Raw genomic sequence first — 19,596 nt, 5'->3', positions numbered from 1 at the left:
GGTAGGTACTTATTGATTTCTATCTGTTTATCTTTTTCAGACATATAATGATGAAACAGTTTCCATATTAGATAGTGATAAGCAAGCTACAATTGCAAATTATCAGTGGAACAAATCCACAGCTAACAGTCTTGAAATACTAAGTGCACCAAAAGGAAAACAGGTCAGCCTCTTGTGAGAGCAGGTGATGTTATCAGGGGAACAGTTCAGACTAAAAGGGAATAAGAGAAGTGGTGTCAGAGCTAATTAATAGCTAGAAACCTGAGTAATGGGGATATAATCTCACCACCTGGATAGCAGTAGTTATTATGTGGACACTTATGAGGATAGATTAAATAGAAAGCTATGTAAGGGGACATACCTGGGTGCCACTGATTTAACAAAACCTATTGAAGCGAAATAAGCTCAACTCTATTCTACATGTACAATCATCAGTTCTTTAAAAATCAATATCATTCCTTAACACATATCCCACTACACAGAGCAATGAAATACATAAACAGGATTGGAAGGGAAAATCATTCATTTATAAGTATGTATTTCAGAATTCATAAAAAATCCATCAGTGAAAGACCATTCAAGGAGGCAGAGCAGTCTATGAATTGACACACAAAATCAACAAGGTATTTATTCAAAGGAACACATTAGATATATTCTACTGAACATTTTTTCTCAGAAACACATAGCACACTTTCCTCACTATAAGCTATGAAATATTCATACTTGTGGCCCAGGTTCAGAGCAGCAATAAAGAATATTACATAGACGTGAAGTGAAGTCACGCAAAGCAGACTCTTACACAATATTGGAATGAGATTATAAATGAAAAGCAGAAACAATTTAAGATTACTCAGAGTGAGAGAACAAATCACAAATTTTATATGCCACATTTTAAAAAACAATGTCCTCTGACTTTACCCTACATCTCAAGGGAATCCAGATTTATGAAAACTAATCCTAGCAGGAGTGCAGAAAGAGCTGCATGGAGCCCCACCTTCAATCCCTTCACTGTGAGGAAGGAAGGACTTAGCTTGGTAAATTTTCCATAGTATTCCTTTCTTTCTCAAGGGTTGAAAGTTAATCTACTGTGGCTTTCTAATTTTTCCAAAGTAAAGTACTCAGCTTCACACTTATGATGATTACAATTCTACTGTCACATTTTTTGAGTTTGAAGACATCTGGGTTATTAGGAAAGAAGTGTCCAGATGTGGCACCCCCTGTCTCTCAGGCTCTCTCTCTCTCTGCTGAAGAATCTGCATTGCAAGGTTAAAGATTTGATTTTGAGAGCATGACCAAACCTGAGGCCTATATCCTAAAGCAATGACAAACATCTGTGCTCCTGCACAGAAAAATAAGAGTCTTATTTTTCCCTAATTATACCACCTAGGTCATACTGGTTGTTGTCAAGCCCATAGGAAGTGAGTCATTTGCTGTGTACTATAAGCCAGTTATCCACAAAGAAATGCAGAGCTTTAAAAATGGACTGGGAGTTGCAGACTCATTATCAGACAGACCCAAGTGATCATCACAAAACACTAATCTATGTTTTGCCATGAATTCCCTTCACAGACATTCTTCATAGGTAGCAATTATTTTCTATTTATCTTTAATCTTCCCAAGAGAAAAGGGAATATTTTATCAAAAAGACTCAATAGCAACCAATAACTTCCTCAGAAAGAAAAAATTCACAAAGTTATCTGTATATGGGGTACAATCTTTCTAGTGTTCTGAAGTTTATCATAATTAAAAGTACAATATTATACTCATGGGATTAAAGGAATAATTTATATCTTGAAAAATTAAATATTCCCCAATCTTATTTTAAATGGAATAAGCCATCACAAAATACACAATGTGAGTTGTCCATTTTTCCTATGCATTGTCCCCTTCCCCATTCTACTTGAGTGTAAGCCCCTAGTGTTCTATCTAGTGATTTTCACGCTCTATTCACCTTTTTGAACACTCTCTGTATGCTCACATGACTATGCATGTAGTCAGTACTCTAATAAATCCTAGACACTTTAGAAACTACTCTCCCTTTAAAAAGGTGAAACTTACAAAAGTTTAAATCTTTTGATGCTGAATCACACCACTCATTTGAAATTATAAACCTGAAGCTGTGTTACTAGATGACAATAAAAGATGTATTACAGATATTTGTTATGTCTAATCCTAACCCTAATGGCTAATCACTAAGATCAGGTTCTACCTATATAAAATTTCCATTTTATCCTCTTGTCTGGGAATATGTGTCAAGCTTTATGACCAGATTGGACCACATCAGTACAATAAGAAAAAAATTCCAGGGAAACAAAACACAAAACACCCACAGAAGTGTTCACATTTCTAACCAGGATGGCACTGCTCTCCTGATAGAGCTGCTCAGGAGAAACAGGTGAATACAACTCTCCAAACTGGAAACAACTGGGTAAGTGAGGCTCATGTTCTACAGGGGACAATATTGAGACTGGAAGGAGTGACACAAAAGTGGTATTTGAGTTGCAAAATTAAAATGACTTGATCCACCTAAAAGTAACTGACAATAAAATGCATTGAATATGCAGAAAAAGAAACCTGATACTGCAAATACCATCACTAAGCATTAGATTTTTTCAATCTACTGAATACAAACACCCTAATTGGTATTTCAGATACAACATAAAGACAGTTTTTCAATACAACACTAAAAAATCACATGTACCTTACTGAATGCAGGACACTATGAATCACTGGTCACCCATGGTGTCCTTTTCCTGAGACCAGAGAATCATTGCATCCCTACACATGAGCATATAAACTTTGCATTGTGCCCTATATCATTACTAGAAACTATGTATCAACTTAAAGATTCAATAAAAGTTTAAACTGAAAACATTTTCTCATCATTATCTAAGAATCCCATGGACTTTGGAAAAGATAATTTGAGGTGGACATAAGCCCTCAATGTGCATCTTTTATTGAAAAAGCTCTTGCTCAGTTATCCAGGGTGGCCTTGGTTTTTAAATACTCCTAACTCTCCCAAGGGGCTGGCATTTTATTTGTGAAACACCAAGATGCAGTCTTGCTTACTCTACCCAACACTGAAACCTTGGTGAAATTTGGTGACATAAAAATGAAAACATTGATCAAGACACGGTAGTTAATTCCTGAAACCCTACAGCTATACTGGATGATGCATGAGATTCTGAGAGTTTAGGATAGTGTGAACTACAGAAGGGGACCCAGTGCCCTACACCAAAGCATCAGCACAACAGTATAATTAACAAGGTTGCATGTGTCTGTGAATATGTTACAGGAAGCTGAGCTAGTTAGAAATAGTACAGGCAGTCACTCAGTCAGGGATAAGCCCTCAAAGAAGCTGGCACAGAAGGCCAGATGTCTGGTGACTTTGGAGGAGACAAAGACCTTGCTATGGGCCAAATCTTAAGATAGAATGTAAAAGAAGTGCAACCACACCTTTAAGTATAATCCTTAGGGGTTAGATATGGATCACTTTGAGAAGCCAGCAGTTACCAATGCAAACTCCTACAGGAAGAGTCACTGATCCATGAAGAATGCTTACTTGCTACTTGACTGGCTTCCCAATTTTCCCATGATTTAGTCAATTTTACCTGAACAATTAAACTTTGTGGTTGACCACAGGTCTTTCCCATCTCATGCCTGCCTGCCTTGTGAGATCTCATTTCTTTTCCCTCTTTACACTTGCCTCACCACATTATTTACTGTATAAAAATTCCTTGAAAATAGTCTTTGGCAACCCACTTAGGGCCCCTTTCATCTCTCTCTCAGACAGATGCTTTCTTTCTCTCAATAAATACTGCTGCTGTTAAACTCCATTGTTCATTAAAATTATTCTTAAAATTCAGAGAACATGAATTTTATTGGACATATAGTGGGTTGAGAATTTAATTCCCATATATCAAGCTCAATAATCAAAGCCCTGGAAAAGTCTTATCACTTCTTGCCAAAATGGGTAAAGTAGTAAGACCTTGTCTCAAAATGCAACAAAATATTTCTAAAGACTCAAATTTTTCTTCCAAATTTGGGATGATGTAGGTAAAGGCCAAATTTCTGAGGTTAGTTACTGAACAATAAGAAACATCATATAGCCCTTAAAATCTTTGGTGTCCAACAGAAAACCTTCCCATACTAATTTAGCTATGATGTCCAACATATTTCCAAACCTCTGATACTAGTGTTCTAATTTCCTATCTTACTTCAGAGATGATTAAGAGAGCCGATCAGTAGACACAGAAGAAGTGTTTATCCATGACTAGCCCCTCCTTTCTATAGGCCAGTAACCCTTTTCCTACTCTCAGACCCAGGAAGCAAACAATCCTTCAGTGCTGTCACACTAGGTCAAGCTCACCTCAGAGGCCCTCCACGGTTCTGGCTGCTGACTGGCCCTCCTTCCACATGCCCCTGGTCTCCCATTTCCTTTCAATCACCTTGGCTTTTCTCATTCAAAACACACTTTTGTTCTTACTCTTTAATACTCATGCGGATGTGATATTCTTTAATACTCATGAATATGTGAATATAATCCTATTTCAGCAAAAAGCCCATTTCAGCTTGCAATTTGTTTTTGTCTTTTTCCTTTTTATCAGTACTGGGGATTGAACTCAGGAGCAAATTTTTTTCTGTCCTTTTGAGACAGCGTCTCACAATGAAGTACAGTATGCCCCTGAGCTCACTTCCTAATCCAGGTTTGCCTTAAACTTGCAAAGATCCTCCTGTACCAGCCTCTTGAGTGCTGGGATTTAAGACAAGTGCCACCAGGTCCCACTCAGTGTTTCAAATTTCAGGTCAAAGTCTAAAAACAATCCTAAAAGAAAAGCCATTCTTTCAGAGGGGACACATTTCCCTTTCCATTCTCATGTTTATCACACATCTACATCCCTGTAGAAAGCAGTTTTCAGTGTTTCTCACTGTAGGATTAACAGGCACCACCTACAGAAGGTTGTTCTCGGCATGAACTTTTCCTCAGCAGTCAAAGCATCACCACCCCCTAATACTTCGCAACATGATAAACTCTATGCAAAGCCTTGCTTCAGTATTTCCATTGTAAAAAGGTGTTGATGTACTTAGCATATAAATTAGGTAGTAGCTAAGGAAAGGGTCTGAGATAAAGTTGAAAAATGAGTGGCTTTGATCAGAATTAAAATGAGAATACACCATGACGTAGAGCTTTGAACCAGCAGAGAATTTTCTCCCTCAAATAAAATGCAGTTTCCATTCTACTGTGGTGACTTGCAGCTGCTATTTACTAAACTCCTGAGACAACAGAAATGTAAATACAACAGCCAGTCTATCTCTAATCCCTATTTCCTGTAGACCACACAGGCTAAAGAAATGTGTTAAAGAAGCTGGGCTCAAAGTACTTCTTTTTTCTGGGTGCAGTGACTCACGAATATAATATCACACTGGAAGCTGACGGAGGAGCAGAGTTCTGGGCCAGTCCAGACTATGCAGATATGCTTTGTATTTAAACAATAAAAAATTAAACACAAAAGAAAAGAGAAAAAGAAAGAAAGAAAGAAAAGAATAGATAGGTAGAGCTCTATTTTATTTTTATAAATTTATTTAGTTAGTTTTATGAGATCTATCTATTTTAAATTCTCAGACCAAGTACAGCTGGCTGGCTGACTACCCAGGTGGGAGGTATTTCACAAGTCACAAAGCTCTTCTCATTTCTTAATTTGGTTCCAGAACTCCACAGTTAGTGTGGTGAGCTTGCGAGTTCTGTTTATGCAGTAACATCATAGCGAGTAGAGTTCCTGTAATAACTCAGACCCCAGAATAAAATCCAAGGAAGCAAGAAATTAAATTTGGGTAGCAAAGGTTTTATTTAGGCCAGTCCTGGTGGCACAGTCTCTCCAGGATCGACCCAAAGACTGTGTGCCCAAGACTGGGAAAACGGGTTCTTAAAAAGCAAGAAAAAGTGGGGGAGAAAGAAAACTGCAAGGCTTTTAAACTTGTTGACCTGCATCTGGAAACTGTATTGCTGTCCCCTTAGCTCTGATAACCTCGGGAATCTCTGGTGTTTTTCAAGTTACTCCCATCCTGCAGATAAACGTTATCTTGGAATAGTACATCTGCAACAATATTTGGAGAAGAAAGTGAAAAGCTAATTATCCCAGGACAGCTCGTTTTCACCAGTAGGTGCAAAGGGGGTCAGGAGTTACAAAAAGCTGAAACTTAAGTTTTACAAAGATCTGATATCTGACCCTTTTGATGCATACACAACAAAAGGAGAGCATTGATTGGGGTTTGAGCCATAGTATTTCCCTGTAATTTGTTTGAAACTAAGCAGTTCTTAAAAATGGTGCAGGCTCATTTTATGACAGACCACCACTGGGTCAGGAAGAGGTCACCAGAAACCCAAAATCTTAATGGCCTAGCCTAGATAGATGGGTGAGGGGAGAGGGGAGGCAATAAGGCACACTACAGAACAGGAAAATGGTGGTTATGTTTTTCTTTCATTGGGGGCGGAGGGGGATCAAGGTCAGGTAAAGGGTTAAGCTAATAAGCAAATCTCCCTGCACACAAACAAGTGTAAATTAGATGGCCATCCTGGTTTTCTTTAGCTCTTTAGCGGAGAATAGAGGTGCCTAGCAGTGATTAACAACCCTTGTTAGCTTGTTTTAGCACCACTTCTGTACTTGTAGAGGGCAACCCTGGTTAACATATCAATTAGGTGAGATTTTTGCAATTCTTTACAGAGGAGAGCATTGCTTAACATATCAATTAGGTTACCCGGAGAGAAAAAGACACATTCAGTAACAGGTTTGCTATAATACAAATATAAGGAAACCATCTTCTTAGAGTACAACATTCCCAGAGAAGGAATTCAGAAGATAGTTTTTTCTCACTCTAAGGACAGAACTCAGGTTTGCCCCCAAACCGCTCCACTCCTCAAACAGCTGTACCTGGGGCTGCCCAAAGACCTTCTAGGCTTACAGTGGTTCTGCCTATTTCCTTCCAAAACTCACAAAATTCCATCCCATTCCCAGCTCCAGTACCATCAAGTTACCATTGCGATGCTTGAGGGTGTCCAAAGATCTTTTGCAGCTCTCAGTAAGAAATCACAGAAACTAGAGTTGCACTCCACTCCAGGATCTCAGACAGAAATCACAGTGAGAACTTCTGCACCGGCACTGGGAAGAGCCCTCCTCCCTGGGTCCTCCTGGTTGGGTGTGCAGCCACTCAGCCCCACCTTTATCAATGATTGGCTCCTGGGCCCGTCTCTCTCCTGTGATGTCACCCTGACTTGTCGGGATTCATACTGCTACTTAAGGGCTTTATTGCTGGCTTTCAAGAAGCAAGGGTTTAAACCAGGGTTTAAAGAACCCCTGGGTTACTCTAAGTGCTCAGTGCACTTTCCTGAAGCTGGGTCCTAAATGTTCCCAGGTGAATGTCCTCTGGAAGAACAGGCCCTTTGAGGACAGAAAAGATCATTTGACCAGGTCAGACCAGGACAAACTGGAATAGGTAGGGACTGATGTCAAGAATGAGACCATAAGCTTTATTGCCCAGATTGTCACAGTGTCTCTCTCAGTCTGCTCATTTTCACTGAACTAAATAGTATGCATCCACCAAGAAAACACCATTATAACATGAATGAAGAAACTACACAAAAACTGTAACAGGTTTCTAGGAAAAAGTAAAGATGAAGAAAAAACCAAACAGTCCAATTGCTTCAAAAAAGTTTTAACTGTATCCAGTGTCATAAATCATACCTAAATTTTGAAGATAAACCTAGATAAGCATGAGGTTCACAATGATTGTTGAAACAGAGTCCTGCATTTGATCCATTAGATCAGTTCCTGTTATTAAGTGTGGGATACAAAAATACTTCAGACTTTAAATGAAAACATTTTAGGCATGTACACGTATATCCCATGCTCAGTCATTATAAAGTCATTATAGTAGTGTATTAGCCTGTCACCTAATTGTTGAGCTCACTTCACATCTAAGGTTGATTTTAACCAAGCCATAAAATTTAAATTTAAAACACAGACAGCATGAAAGAAAATCTAATGAAGCTGATGTAGGAATTTGCACACAGGCAATGGAAGCTGAGTTGGGATCTCAAGGCCTGGCACAAGTTCCAGGGAAAGGCCTTTTTTGACTCTTTAACCAATGCTGCCAGGATCAAAAGCCCTCGGTTATCTGGCCACTGTCTTTTCACAGGTATCTCTCTGATTCTCATTTCCTTTTTTCCAAATGAAGTGCTATCATTTTCCTTTTCAATCTTGCTATCTCTAATCCTTTATGTTTATGAAGGTTACATTCACTCACTTAGTATAGGGCAGTGGTAAGGTGTGCACTCGCACCTGAGACTAGGTCAGGTAGAAAAATCATTTGTCCTCTTTTTTATGGGTTCCACTAATTGAGCAGCCAAAGACTTTTATTTCTTTTTTTACTTTGTAGTAAAATAAAAAAAGATCTCTGCTAAGTCACTGCTTTTGTCCACAGCTATATTCCTTGTCCTTGTGAGTCCTAATCTCAGTTTGTACCGAATTAACAAGTTCAATAATTTTCTTTGAAATGTTACTTGTAGGCTATTGATCATAGTCTTGCTCTCAAACTAGTAACAGTGTCTCTATTGAATAAGAGATTTTCTTATAAGTGTGCTATTGGAGTTTTTAATTACCAATAAAATATTTAACAAGATTTAATATGATGGGCATATCTGACATCAAGTGCATAAATTTTTGTTTCTAAACACCAAGTTTCTGACTTACCTGAGTCCCTAATTCACTCCTTAGATAAGATTGGAGCCCTGGCACCAGCAGGTTCCATATGAATTTCCTGAAGGTAAATTGGCACACTATCTTTGTGGCAACCTCAAAAGTTGCAAAAGCAATTTATTAGTCTTAAAATTAAATAAATTCTGCTATTAATGCACTTTTAATTCCTGAGTGTTTTTGTACTTACAAGAAGTGATGCTAACTGACATTTTGCCATTCTGCATTTGTGTTACTGAGCTTTCTATCACTGTGATAAACTATCTGAAAATTTCAAATATTGGAAATGGAATTTTTAGTGGAGGTGTATTTTAGCTCATGCTTTCATCATGAAGATCAGACCATGGTGGGAATGTGAGACAGAGTACAGGAGCTCATCTCATATTGTTAAAGATGTAGAATCAGACATGAAACAGCTACCTCAAAAGAGGAAGTACCAAGGTCACTGGGTGTGCCTGTGTCTCTGTGTGTCCTTCTTCCTGTCTCAGCATGTGTGTCTGTGTCTGTGTCTCTGTCTGTGTGTTTTTAAGCACACAGGAATGCTACAATCCCCCCAGTAGTCCCTTCTCCATTCTTTCTCTGCACTGCTCTTGACATGCATCCCAGTTAGCTCAGCCACTCAGTGCCCTCTATTTTCCATCTCCATGTGGTTGTTCTATCTCGGTGCACACTGAGGTCATTCTCTGTGTCTCTCACACAATGGTGCATAGCTGGGTCCTCAAGGTCACAGAGGGCAGCTGTAGCAATACAGGCTATTGGACTGATCTCTAGAGTTGAATGCAATGCAATGAATTAATGCCTTTAGTAATGACAGCCTCAAGCACCTGTGTGCACAAATCATCCAGACCCTATTTATTGCTCTGGAGTAACAAGTAGAAGACAATGCATACTGACAGCTTACAATGTTATATAAAAAGCAAGAACAAAATTATTGCTTATTAACTAGAGATGTTCTGTATACTATTTTCTTCCATCCAAGTTGAGCACTCAGAGATAGGGTACCAGGCATATACTACATCCAGCTCAGATGACACTACATCCAGCTTCAACCTGATCTATCCTCTCTCTGTCACCTAACTATCATACTCCCCAGGCAATCACCAGGATTGGGGTGTTGGGATCCAGAGAAGGTCCTTAGTCATCTGGCAGTGTCTCCTTCAGAAGGAAGTGGCCCCTGCAGGTGATTTAAGCCTAGCTTTTCTGACCTTCTCCCTGTGTCCATTTTCCCAGGACAGAGCTCTCTGATCTAGGACACAATGCTGACAGAAGTGAAAGGTACTTTAACAGGGCCCTTCTGCTTCTTGCGTTCTGAACCCTCCTGTTTCATATCCAGTATTCCCAGGACCTTCCTTTATGTTACTGCAGTCCCTTCAAGGTGGGAATTCAGAGAAAAGGATGTAAGGTTGTAAAGGCTTTTAAATTGCAACCTGGATTTCCAAAAGTCTGCATTGGGGTCCTGGAGAATTATCATCCCTCTGTGGAGAAAATAACTTCTCTGGTGCAAACACCTGCTGGTGTTGACAAAGGAAAACCAGGACATCTGTGGATGAAGGCGTCCTATATTCTGGCAGATTGTCCCTATCAGGGCCCCCTTGAGATGAAAGATAAATAAAGGATTTCAGTCTTTACAGGCTTCTAATTTTAGATCATGCAAGGATCTAGGTCCTGGAGGAAAATGTCCCTTTTTTGGAAACTCTTCTTGATTGCAGTGGAGGGCAGGTCCCCTGTTAAGTACCCTTTTGCTCTCCCCAGTATAGACAGGGACCCGTCTTGATGTTGTCCATGTCTTAGAGTGTCTCCTACACATGGCAAGAGGTGACTCAGTATCAGCATCTTGGCCCACTTACCCTGGTGGTGGGGTTTCAGGGTCCCCAATCTCTCATCAGATGCCTGGTGAGAGATCATCTCCATGAGGGAGACCCACGCTCAATGGACACATTCTCACCAGGAATGACACAATGTTGGTTAGTTGGGCTCCAGATACTGGTATTTTCTATTCATAACCTCAGAAACCAGGATAGACATGGACATAAGCATCCTTGAGTCTGTTACAGCTGTGACCATCTGGTTGAAGGAACATTTGTTTCAGGTGTGTCCTTCTTGGTCTGTACCTCATAGCTGTACCTCAATAGCACACCAGGATATTCCAAGTACCTAGATGCAATGAGCTTTGAAATGACGACCAAGAGGAGAAGGAGAAATGGGCTTGAGTCCTTGGGGGATCTGAGCATGCTGTGGGAGGTTGTGGATGCGAAGGTTTCTCAAGGCTGTCCTGTCCTCCTGTCCTCTCCTCTGTTTCTGCTGTTGTCTGCAGCTTCACTGAATTCTCTCAGATGCACCTTGGTCCTGCAGCTCCCTCAGCCCTAATCCTCTCTCATTACATAGCCTGAATCTTTGGGGTTCTCAATTTTCTAGGATTTTCTATCCTGTGACACACAATTAAAGTCTTGGTATTTGGGTCATTATTACTTGACAACTGTTCCTTTCTGTGGGACAACCCATTGGCTTTCATTTATTTCACTTATAAACTATTTGGCATCACCAAAATGATGTTTGAAGGCGGGGTGCTTGTTCTGTAATTGGAACACTTTACCTCCATATAGGATTGACTTTTGGAAGTGTCCTTTTTGAGCATCTTCCATCAGGACCAACATCTGTGTCTAATTTTCAGTTATGAGTCATAACTTCCCATGTCATGTCTCTGCATATATTTATTAATATTCCCCTTGAGATTCTGAGAGTTTCTGGAGGTAACATGTGGTCTGTATGGTATCTAGAAGTGTGATGTGACCTGCTCGTGGACCTCTCCTGTCTGCCAGCCATCCAGCATCTCCTTAACAGTGCTCCTTGCACTGTGGTTCTGAGGCACCTGCTATACCAGGTGGCATGGCTCAGCTGGTGTTCTGAATATCCTGTATCTCCTAGTTAATCAGTGATAATTCAGTCTGTAATTTTGTTTCTTTCATTGGTTAATGCAAAGACAACCATGTTTATTTTATACAGATTTTGTAGGTTTGAAAATGTGGGTAATAATTTTCTATTCATTTCCAGGTTGGGGAGATGTTAAGTATTGTTTCAGTAGCAAAATTTGAAGTCTTATTTGAATCAGATTTCTAAGATTGACAACTGAAAATGACATTTGCACATCCATGACTTTATACACAGTAACAGAGAAAGAAAAAGAAGGAAATTCATGAAAAGTTTTAGACATTTCAGGGATCTATTGTTATCCGAAACTAAGAAGATCCATCAGAGGGGATCTGACTGAAGCTCAGGTGGTGATGTGTTCTGGAAGATGTCCTTATTTTGGCCTGGAAACAACAGGTGCACCTGGGACATCACATCAGGAACAGTAAATCTCAGTCCTTAACCATAGGACACATCAGTGATGATGCTGGTCCAGCTCAAGTGCAAGGCAAGGAGAGGCACTGGAGGTGCATTTGACTTCCCAGGATGAGTGTGACTGTGAGGTCCATGGTCACTTCTGGGAGACAGTGACCTGTGTGAGAATCTTATCTCAGCTCTGACTTGAGGAGAAAGGTGACTGTAGGAGCTGGGTGTGCAAAGCTTTTGTTCTATTCATTATGAACCTGGTTTAAAGAAGAGTATAATCTTATGACTGTTACTAGCTATAAAGATATGTTTAAAGATTTTAGGAAAAGTTAGATATATATGACTGATAAATACAGAATTAATTGAGGCAACATGAGATAAAGTAAAGAAAATACAGGAAGGAAAAATCTATTAGAATCTGTTTAAGAAATAGTGAATATTATGATACTGAAGTATTTAATATTGAATATTAAACAGACAAACAGAAAGAGAGACAGAGATACAGTGACACAGAGATGTACTGTATTTATGAATGCCTAATTTCTAAAGTCTTAAACATAATAAGTACAGGCCAAAGTCCTGATCAATGCACTTACACAGGATGAGAACACCCTGACTCCAACCAGATGGACCCTTCCTTTGGTCATGAGGTCTTCCTGTGCTGCTGGGGCTCAGTCAGGGACCAGGTCTTCTGAGGGGGTTGAGGAGAAGAGACAAGCACTGAATTCTCAGAATTTAGAGGTAGAATTGATTTACTAAAGTGAAGCACTTATTCCTGAATGAGACAAGACTTTGTTACCCAGAAAAAAATGGTACATTCATTTTAGATGATGATTAATTGTCATATTAAAGAAAGCAATTTTATGGATGAGTCTGGAGTGAAGCTGATTCCTTTCTGAAGAGAATTTTTTTCAGCACAATGAAAAAGACTCTATATGAAACAAGTGTAGCAAATATGAGCAGTGATTCCTGTCCATGCCTAAATGGCATACTTTGAGAAATATAGAGAGACAGAGTTGGAAATGGCTTGGGGGAGGAGTGTCATGTGAGATTCCGTAAGGACATCCTTATGGATGTCCTTAGCATTTGTACATGAATCTGATTTTGTTTGGCAGTCACGAAAACCCCCTGATAGTTAAAAGCACCCAAGATTTATGTCTGGGTTCACAGTGAGGTCCTCTCACTGTGTCTTGCATTTTAAAACATGATCATGTTCTTGGAGGTCATGGAGACCATTTGCAGGGAAAAATGGTTCTTATTCATTAGCAATGAGTGAGATGTAGACTTGGAAAGCTGGGTTGTAGTTTGTGCTCCCTAACAAATACTCCAAGCTCCAAAGCTGAAGAGCTTTCCAGGAGGCTGGTGAATCCAACTCCAGTAGTAACTGGAGACAGAGACCCTGGTGACAGTGCAGGTGAGGGAGAGGACCTCCACAGCTTCAACGTGCTAGGTCCCAGCTCCCAAAGTTTCAGAGCAGACTGCACTCCTGAGAACAAGGGGAATCATGAAGGATCTTCCATTCCCACACCCAGGCCCCTTAAATATCTAGTTACCCAAGGATCTTCACACAGGGGAATAGCCATCAGGCCCAGAAGAGTCCACATTATTTGCAGGTTACCTGCAGGTTGAAGATCTCCCCAATATCCTAGCTGTTGACAGGAATTTATTCTGCTAGCACCTAGGCTAATTTGCAGGTATGTGTTGAAGGAGGATATGTAGAATGCTGAGCCAGGGCAACTGTCACGTGCATCCAGTGCCTGGCATTAGTATATAGGAGATGCACAGCCTGGCATTGATTTTGTGAGGTCTACTGCTGCTTAAGCTGTTCTGTGTTCTGTGGCCTTGCATGGGTGGTGGTGCAGTTGATGGTCATGGAAAGGACATGTTGAGGCTTACCCTCCTGTCCTCTACTGTTGCAGAAAATCAAATGTCAACTTGGTAGATGACTCTTTGCACAGCAGAATCTAGTAGGCAACTTTAGGGATCTCAACTCCACTGGGCTGAGGATTATAGTGTCTAAGTCATCAATGAGGAGCCAGGTTTGAGGTCACTTTAAATAGTTTTCAAGCAGAAATACAAGGCAGATGGCAGATTATTAAGTGATTGGCTGCCTCAGTCCAATTAACTCATGTGTTTTCAAGTGAACTCTAGATTTACTTAAAAGAAATCATTTAATATAATATAGGAACGTGATGGGGACAAGGAGAGGGGACTTGAGTTGAGCAAGCAAAGTTAAAAGCATCCTTGATTGTACTACTTTGTTCCAAACAAAGTCCTTGAAACAAGTTGGAAACAAGATACATTTATTTTAACTAAGTTAACCACAAGCTAGGAATAGTCAGACTGATCAGTGCATTACCAGAAGTAAAGAAGTTGGGCACTCAAGGGTGACTAAATTTAGGAGAGTGCTTATGTGAAAAGCAGAGGAGGATAGGCAGAGACCACTATCTGATTTTTTACTTGCTATGATGTTTGTAAGTTTGCTATGCAAACTGTGCCTTTACTATTTTATAACCATGCCCTTACAGTGTGAGACCATCACACTGTGGCTGCAATTACAATGTCCAGAGAACACTTTATGCATGTGCTTCTCTAGAGGTGTCCAATGTGCTTTGCCCATTTGTCTGTGGCTATAATGGCCTACCTCCATCAGATATATGTCTTTCAGAGTTCACATTGATTTACTCTCCAACATCACCCTCATTCATCTTGTGTCATTATCATGTGTGCTCCACATCATTTGCTTAGCTCTTCTATAATATTTTTAGTGCCTTTTTTAGAATGTTGAAGACTAGCTTTAACTGGCCCAGTGTCTTATTACTTATGCCTTCTGTGCCTGTACAAGCTTTTAGAACCAATGGTTTTGTTATCCCCCTAAATCCACATTGAATGATACACTTTGAGGCTTTGGGGTCCTTCCCCATCAATGCCACATGGATGAGTTTTGGGACAGTTGGGAATTCTGCAAAGAATTCTGTTAGATTGCCTTCTTGTGTTTCTATTTGTGTTTGTTTTGTGTTGACAGTTGTTAGTTTATTGAAGTGGACTCTTTATTGCAGAGATGTCTTTTGTTAACTTCTATTTTTCAGTGATGTTCCCTGAATGTGGTTAACCAGTAGACATTGCTTCTGCCTTTTCTCAGGATTCAGCCACCTCCATGTAATTGATATGTGAGGTTGTAGCATCCAGGCCTCATACACAGTTCTCTTGGAGTAATCCACAATATTCTTAATAACACCAAGTTAACATAGATATTTGTAGAACAAAGAAAGTCAATTCATAGTAGTACTTATGCTACTTTGATACAGTAATAAAATCAGTATCCATTATTTCATTAAATGTAAAACGCTTATCAATTCTAAGGACAAAATGAGATAGATATTTATGCTATGAACACTAAGACAAACAAAATATTCTCCTTCTGTGATCCTAAAGTAAATGTCTACTAAATGGAAGATATTTGCCTCTACAAAATTAGAACATTATTCAATGACAGTACTGTAATGTACACTAGTTACACAAAGATTCATAAAGTTCAATAGGTACACTAGTCAAAGTGGAGTTGTGTGAAAGCAGAGAATGGAAAAAGCAATTAACAAATGAATAAACACGATATGAGAAGTATTTGTATTTGGAAAACATAAATATGGGCAGGTGATAGGATCTTGAGAACCTTTTTGACATAGATATTTGGAGCTTGATTCACCCTGTCATGGCACATTGGTTTAACAGATTGTTATTGAGGGGCTTTCTTATAAGTAGGACTATTTTCCTGGCCACTCAGTATCTCCCACTTGATGCCACTGCTTTTTGTAGACCCAGTGTGGAGCACTCTCCTTAAACCAGCAGAGGCTTGTGCTGAGCTCTTGAGTGACTATTAAAACAAGGACAATGAAACTCAATCCTTCAGAACTTACTCAATCTGCTCCAACCACAGAAAATTGACTGAGATACCTACCAAGTGCAACCTAGTTTAATAGGTTGATTCCTATTTATTTTTTGAAAATATTGTGAATAGAATCATTTTCATTTCTTTCTTGGTGGTTCATTGTGGTACACAAGACAGTCACTGATTTCTTGTGGCAATTCTGTATCTTAACACTTCACTGAATTTATTACATTTAACTGTTTCCTAGTGGAATTTTAGAGCCTTTTATAAAGAATCATTTCATCAACAAATAGAATTTGAGTTCTCCCTTTCTTATTTGTATACTTTTCATTTCTTTTTCTTCCTCAATTAAATGAGTTTAAATTCAAGATGCTATATTGAGCAGGAGAGATAAGAGCAGACACAATTGTCTCACCCATAATTTTGGAGAATATTCTTTCAGTGTTTCCCATTTCAGTATGATGGCATTTGCATTTTTCACATAGAATTTTTTTCATTATGAGTAGATTCTTGTAAAATATTTTCTATAAGTTTTTTTTCATGATAAAGGAATGTTAAATATCTTCAAAGTCATTTTCTACATACAGTGAGATAATCAAGTGAGATAATCATGTGGGTTTTGTCCTTGGATTTATTCATGTGGAATATTACATTTATTGATTCACATGGGTTGAAACATCATTGCATCTATTGGTGGCACATGATGTCATGTGATCCTTAAGGTGGTGAATTTTGTTTTTAAGGATATTATTGATGATATATGCATCAATATTCACCATATGATGTTGATCTATAGTTTGCTTTTATGTTTAGTCTTTGTTCAATTTTGAAATCACAAACTAGACTTCAAACTAAAAATAACAAGAAGAATTAAAGAGGGTTGCAACATTTTGGTTATGGGAAAAATCATTGAGTAGGTATAATAATTGTAAATATATATACCAAGCATTTGGTGTGTCAGATTTATGAAACAAGTACTATATGAAGGCTTAGATAAAACATAATGTAATCCCACTGGGTGGCTTCAATACTCACTTTCACAAACAGGTCAACCAGAAAAGTAAGAGATATTAATGATAAAATGCCATATAGATCAAATGGAATTAATAGATATTTATAGAGTTTTAATATTAGCAAAAATGTACATATTGTTTTCAGCAGCTTGTGGAACTTTCTCTGAAATAGACCACATTTTAAGTTATGATGCATGTTTAAATAAATACTTAAAACAATCTGAGCCTGTCTTATCTGATCACCTCTTATCTTATCACATTGAAATGAAAATAGAGGCTGGAGGGGCTGGGGATTTAGCTCAGTGGCATAAGCACCTGCCTTGCTAGCAGGCGGTCGTGAGTTCGATCCCTGGTACCGATAAAAATGAAAAAGACAAAAAAAAAAAAAAAAAAGAAAGAAAATAGAGGCTGGGGATTTAGCTCAGCCGCATAAGCACCTGCCTTGCAAGCTCTTGGTCGTGAATTCTATCCCTGTACTGATAAAAAAAAAAGAAATTAAAATAGAAATCAATAAGGAAAGAAACTACAGATACTGAATGAAAACAGAGATTGAATAATGCATTGCTGAATGACCAGTGGGTCATGGAATATACCAAAGAATAAATTAAATTCCTAGAATCAAATGGTAATGAAACACAACTTATCAAAATTTGTGAGACATAATGAAAGCAGTCACATGAAAAACAATTATAGCTATGAATGCCTATATCACAAAAATAGTAATCTTGAGTAAATAAATAAATGGTGCATCTCAAGGTCCTAATGGAAAAGAACAACCTAAACTCAGGCACTGTAGAAGAAATTAAATGGTAAAGATCAGGAAAGATATTAAATGAAGTAGAGACTTTAATAACTAAGTATCAATATAGCAAAGAGTTTGTGCTTTGAAACATAAATCTTTCAATAAAGTCTTAGCCAAACTTTAAAAAGAAAGAATGAGAAGTACCAAACTAATAAGTTTAGAATTGAAAAAGGTAAAATCACAACAGATATCACTGAAAGCCAGAGAATTACTAGAAATTACTTTGAAGACATATTCCAATAAACTGGAAAATCTATAAGAAATGTGTAAGTTCCCAGACAATATGACACCTGAATTTTGAAGAAAAAGACAAAATTTTAAACAAAATTCATGACAAGAAATGAGATTCAAATAATCATGAAAAACTCCCAATGAAGAAATGCTTGAGATTTGATGTATTTACTGCTGAATTTTATCAAATTTGAAGAAAAATTAACACCAAGCTTTTCAAACATTCTCAAAAAGTAAAAAGGAAAGACTACTTCTAAACTATTTCTATGAAATAAATACCCAGATTTTATGACGTGTTCTCTTGATACCAAAAGTGAACAAAGACTAAACATAAGAGAAAACTATAGATCAATATCCATGGTGAATATGGATGAAAATATCATCAATAAAATTCTTGAAAACAAAATTCACCATCTTAAAGATCATATAGTATGGTCAAGCATGTGCCACGAAAAGATGCAATGATGTTTCAACCCATTTAAATCAATAAATGATCCACAGGAATAAAATCAAGAATAAAAAACACATGGCTATCTCACTATATGTAAAATATGACTTTGAAAATATTTAACGTTCCTTTATCATGAAAAAAAATTTGTAGAAAATGTGTTACAAGTAGCTTTCCTCAAAATGATAAAAATTCTACATGAAAAATACAAATGCCATCATATTGTAATGTGAAAAACTGAAAGCATATTCTCTAAAATTATGGATGAGAAAATTGTGTCTGCTCTTGTCACTCATGTTTAATATAGTATTTCAAATTTTAACTCATGTAATTGAGCAAGAAAAAGAAATAAAAGGTATACAAATAGGAAAGGAAGAATTCAAACTCTATTTGCTGATGAAATGATTCTTTATAAAAGGCTCTAAAAATTCCACCAGGAAACAAATGTAATAAATTCAGTGAAGTGGTAACACTCAGAATTGCCACAAAAAAATCAGTAACTGTCTTGTGTACAACAATGAACCACCTAGAAAGAAAACTATTCTATTCACAATAGTTTCAAAAAATAACTAGGAATCAACCTAAACAAAGTGTAAGATCTTTGTAATTAAAATACAGAGCACTGAGAAATATTGCAGAAGACATTACAAAATGGAAAAATCTATTTTGTTCATGTACTGGCTGAAATATATCAAAATGGCCACATTACCAAAATAGCTAAATATTCTTTGTACTCCCTGTTAAAATACTAACAACATTCCTCACCAAACTAGAAAATCTAATACTAGCACTTATAGAGAAACACCAAAGACCCAGAATAGTCCATGCAAACCTAAGGAGAAAAAAAAACAACACCCAAGGCAACACAATACCAAATTTAAAACTATACTATAAAGCCAAGAAACAAAATCATAACCTTTTCCCCAAAACAGATATGTAGCCAAATAAAATAAAACAGAAGACATAGAAACAAACTCATTCACCTAAATCTATTTGATATCTGACAAAGAAGGCAAAATCAAGTGCTAAAGAAAAAGAAATACTTTACAGCAATTACTGCAAGGGAAACTATCCACATGCAGAAGAATTAAGTGAGAACTAACTCTGTACTAAAATCAGATAAAATGGAT

General features: G+C 37.9%; 1 protein-coding gene across 2 annotated transcripts in view; it reads right to left on the bottom strand.

Moving 5' to 3' along the window:
* LOC134477075 (zinc finger protein 709-like) overlaps window positions 1–19,596 on the bottom strand; it is a 57,954-nt gene that overhangs the window by 8,340 nt on the left and 30,018 nt on the right. The window contains exon 1 of one of the 2 annotated variants that reach the window (XM_063254007.1): window positions 7,034–7,173. The exons of the other annotated variant lie outside the window; for it this stretch is intronic. Within the exon in view, the coding sequence (XP_063110077.1) occupies window positions 7,034–7,036 (3 nt within the window). The 5' untranslated portion in view covers window positions 7,037–7,173. Of the gene's footprint in view, window positions 1–7,033; window positions 7,174–19,596 lie in introns of those variants that run through there. 2 annotated transcript variants of the gene reach the window in all.

Source organism: Cavia porcellus, unplaced genomic scaffold (assembly GCF_034190915.1).
Source record: "Cavia porcellus strain 051 isolate PalLab524CR breed Dunkin Hartley unplaced genomic scaffold, mCavPor4.1 scaffold_7, whole genome shotgun sequence".
In the NCBI taxonomy this organism is placed as follows: domain Eukaryota; kingdom Metazoa; phylum Chordata; class Mammalia; order Rodentia; family Caviidae; genus Cavia; species Cavia porcellus.
Note: the sequence above shows the minus strand (reverse complement) of the source record. Positions and strands in the feature narration are given on the sequence as shown.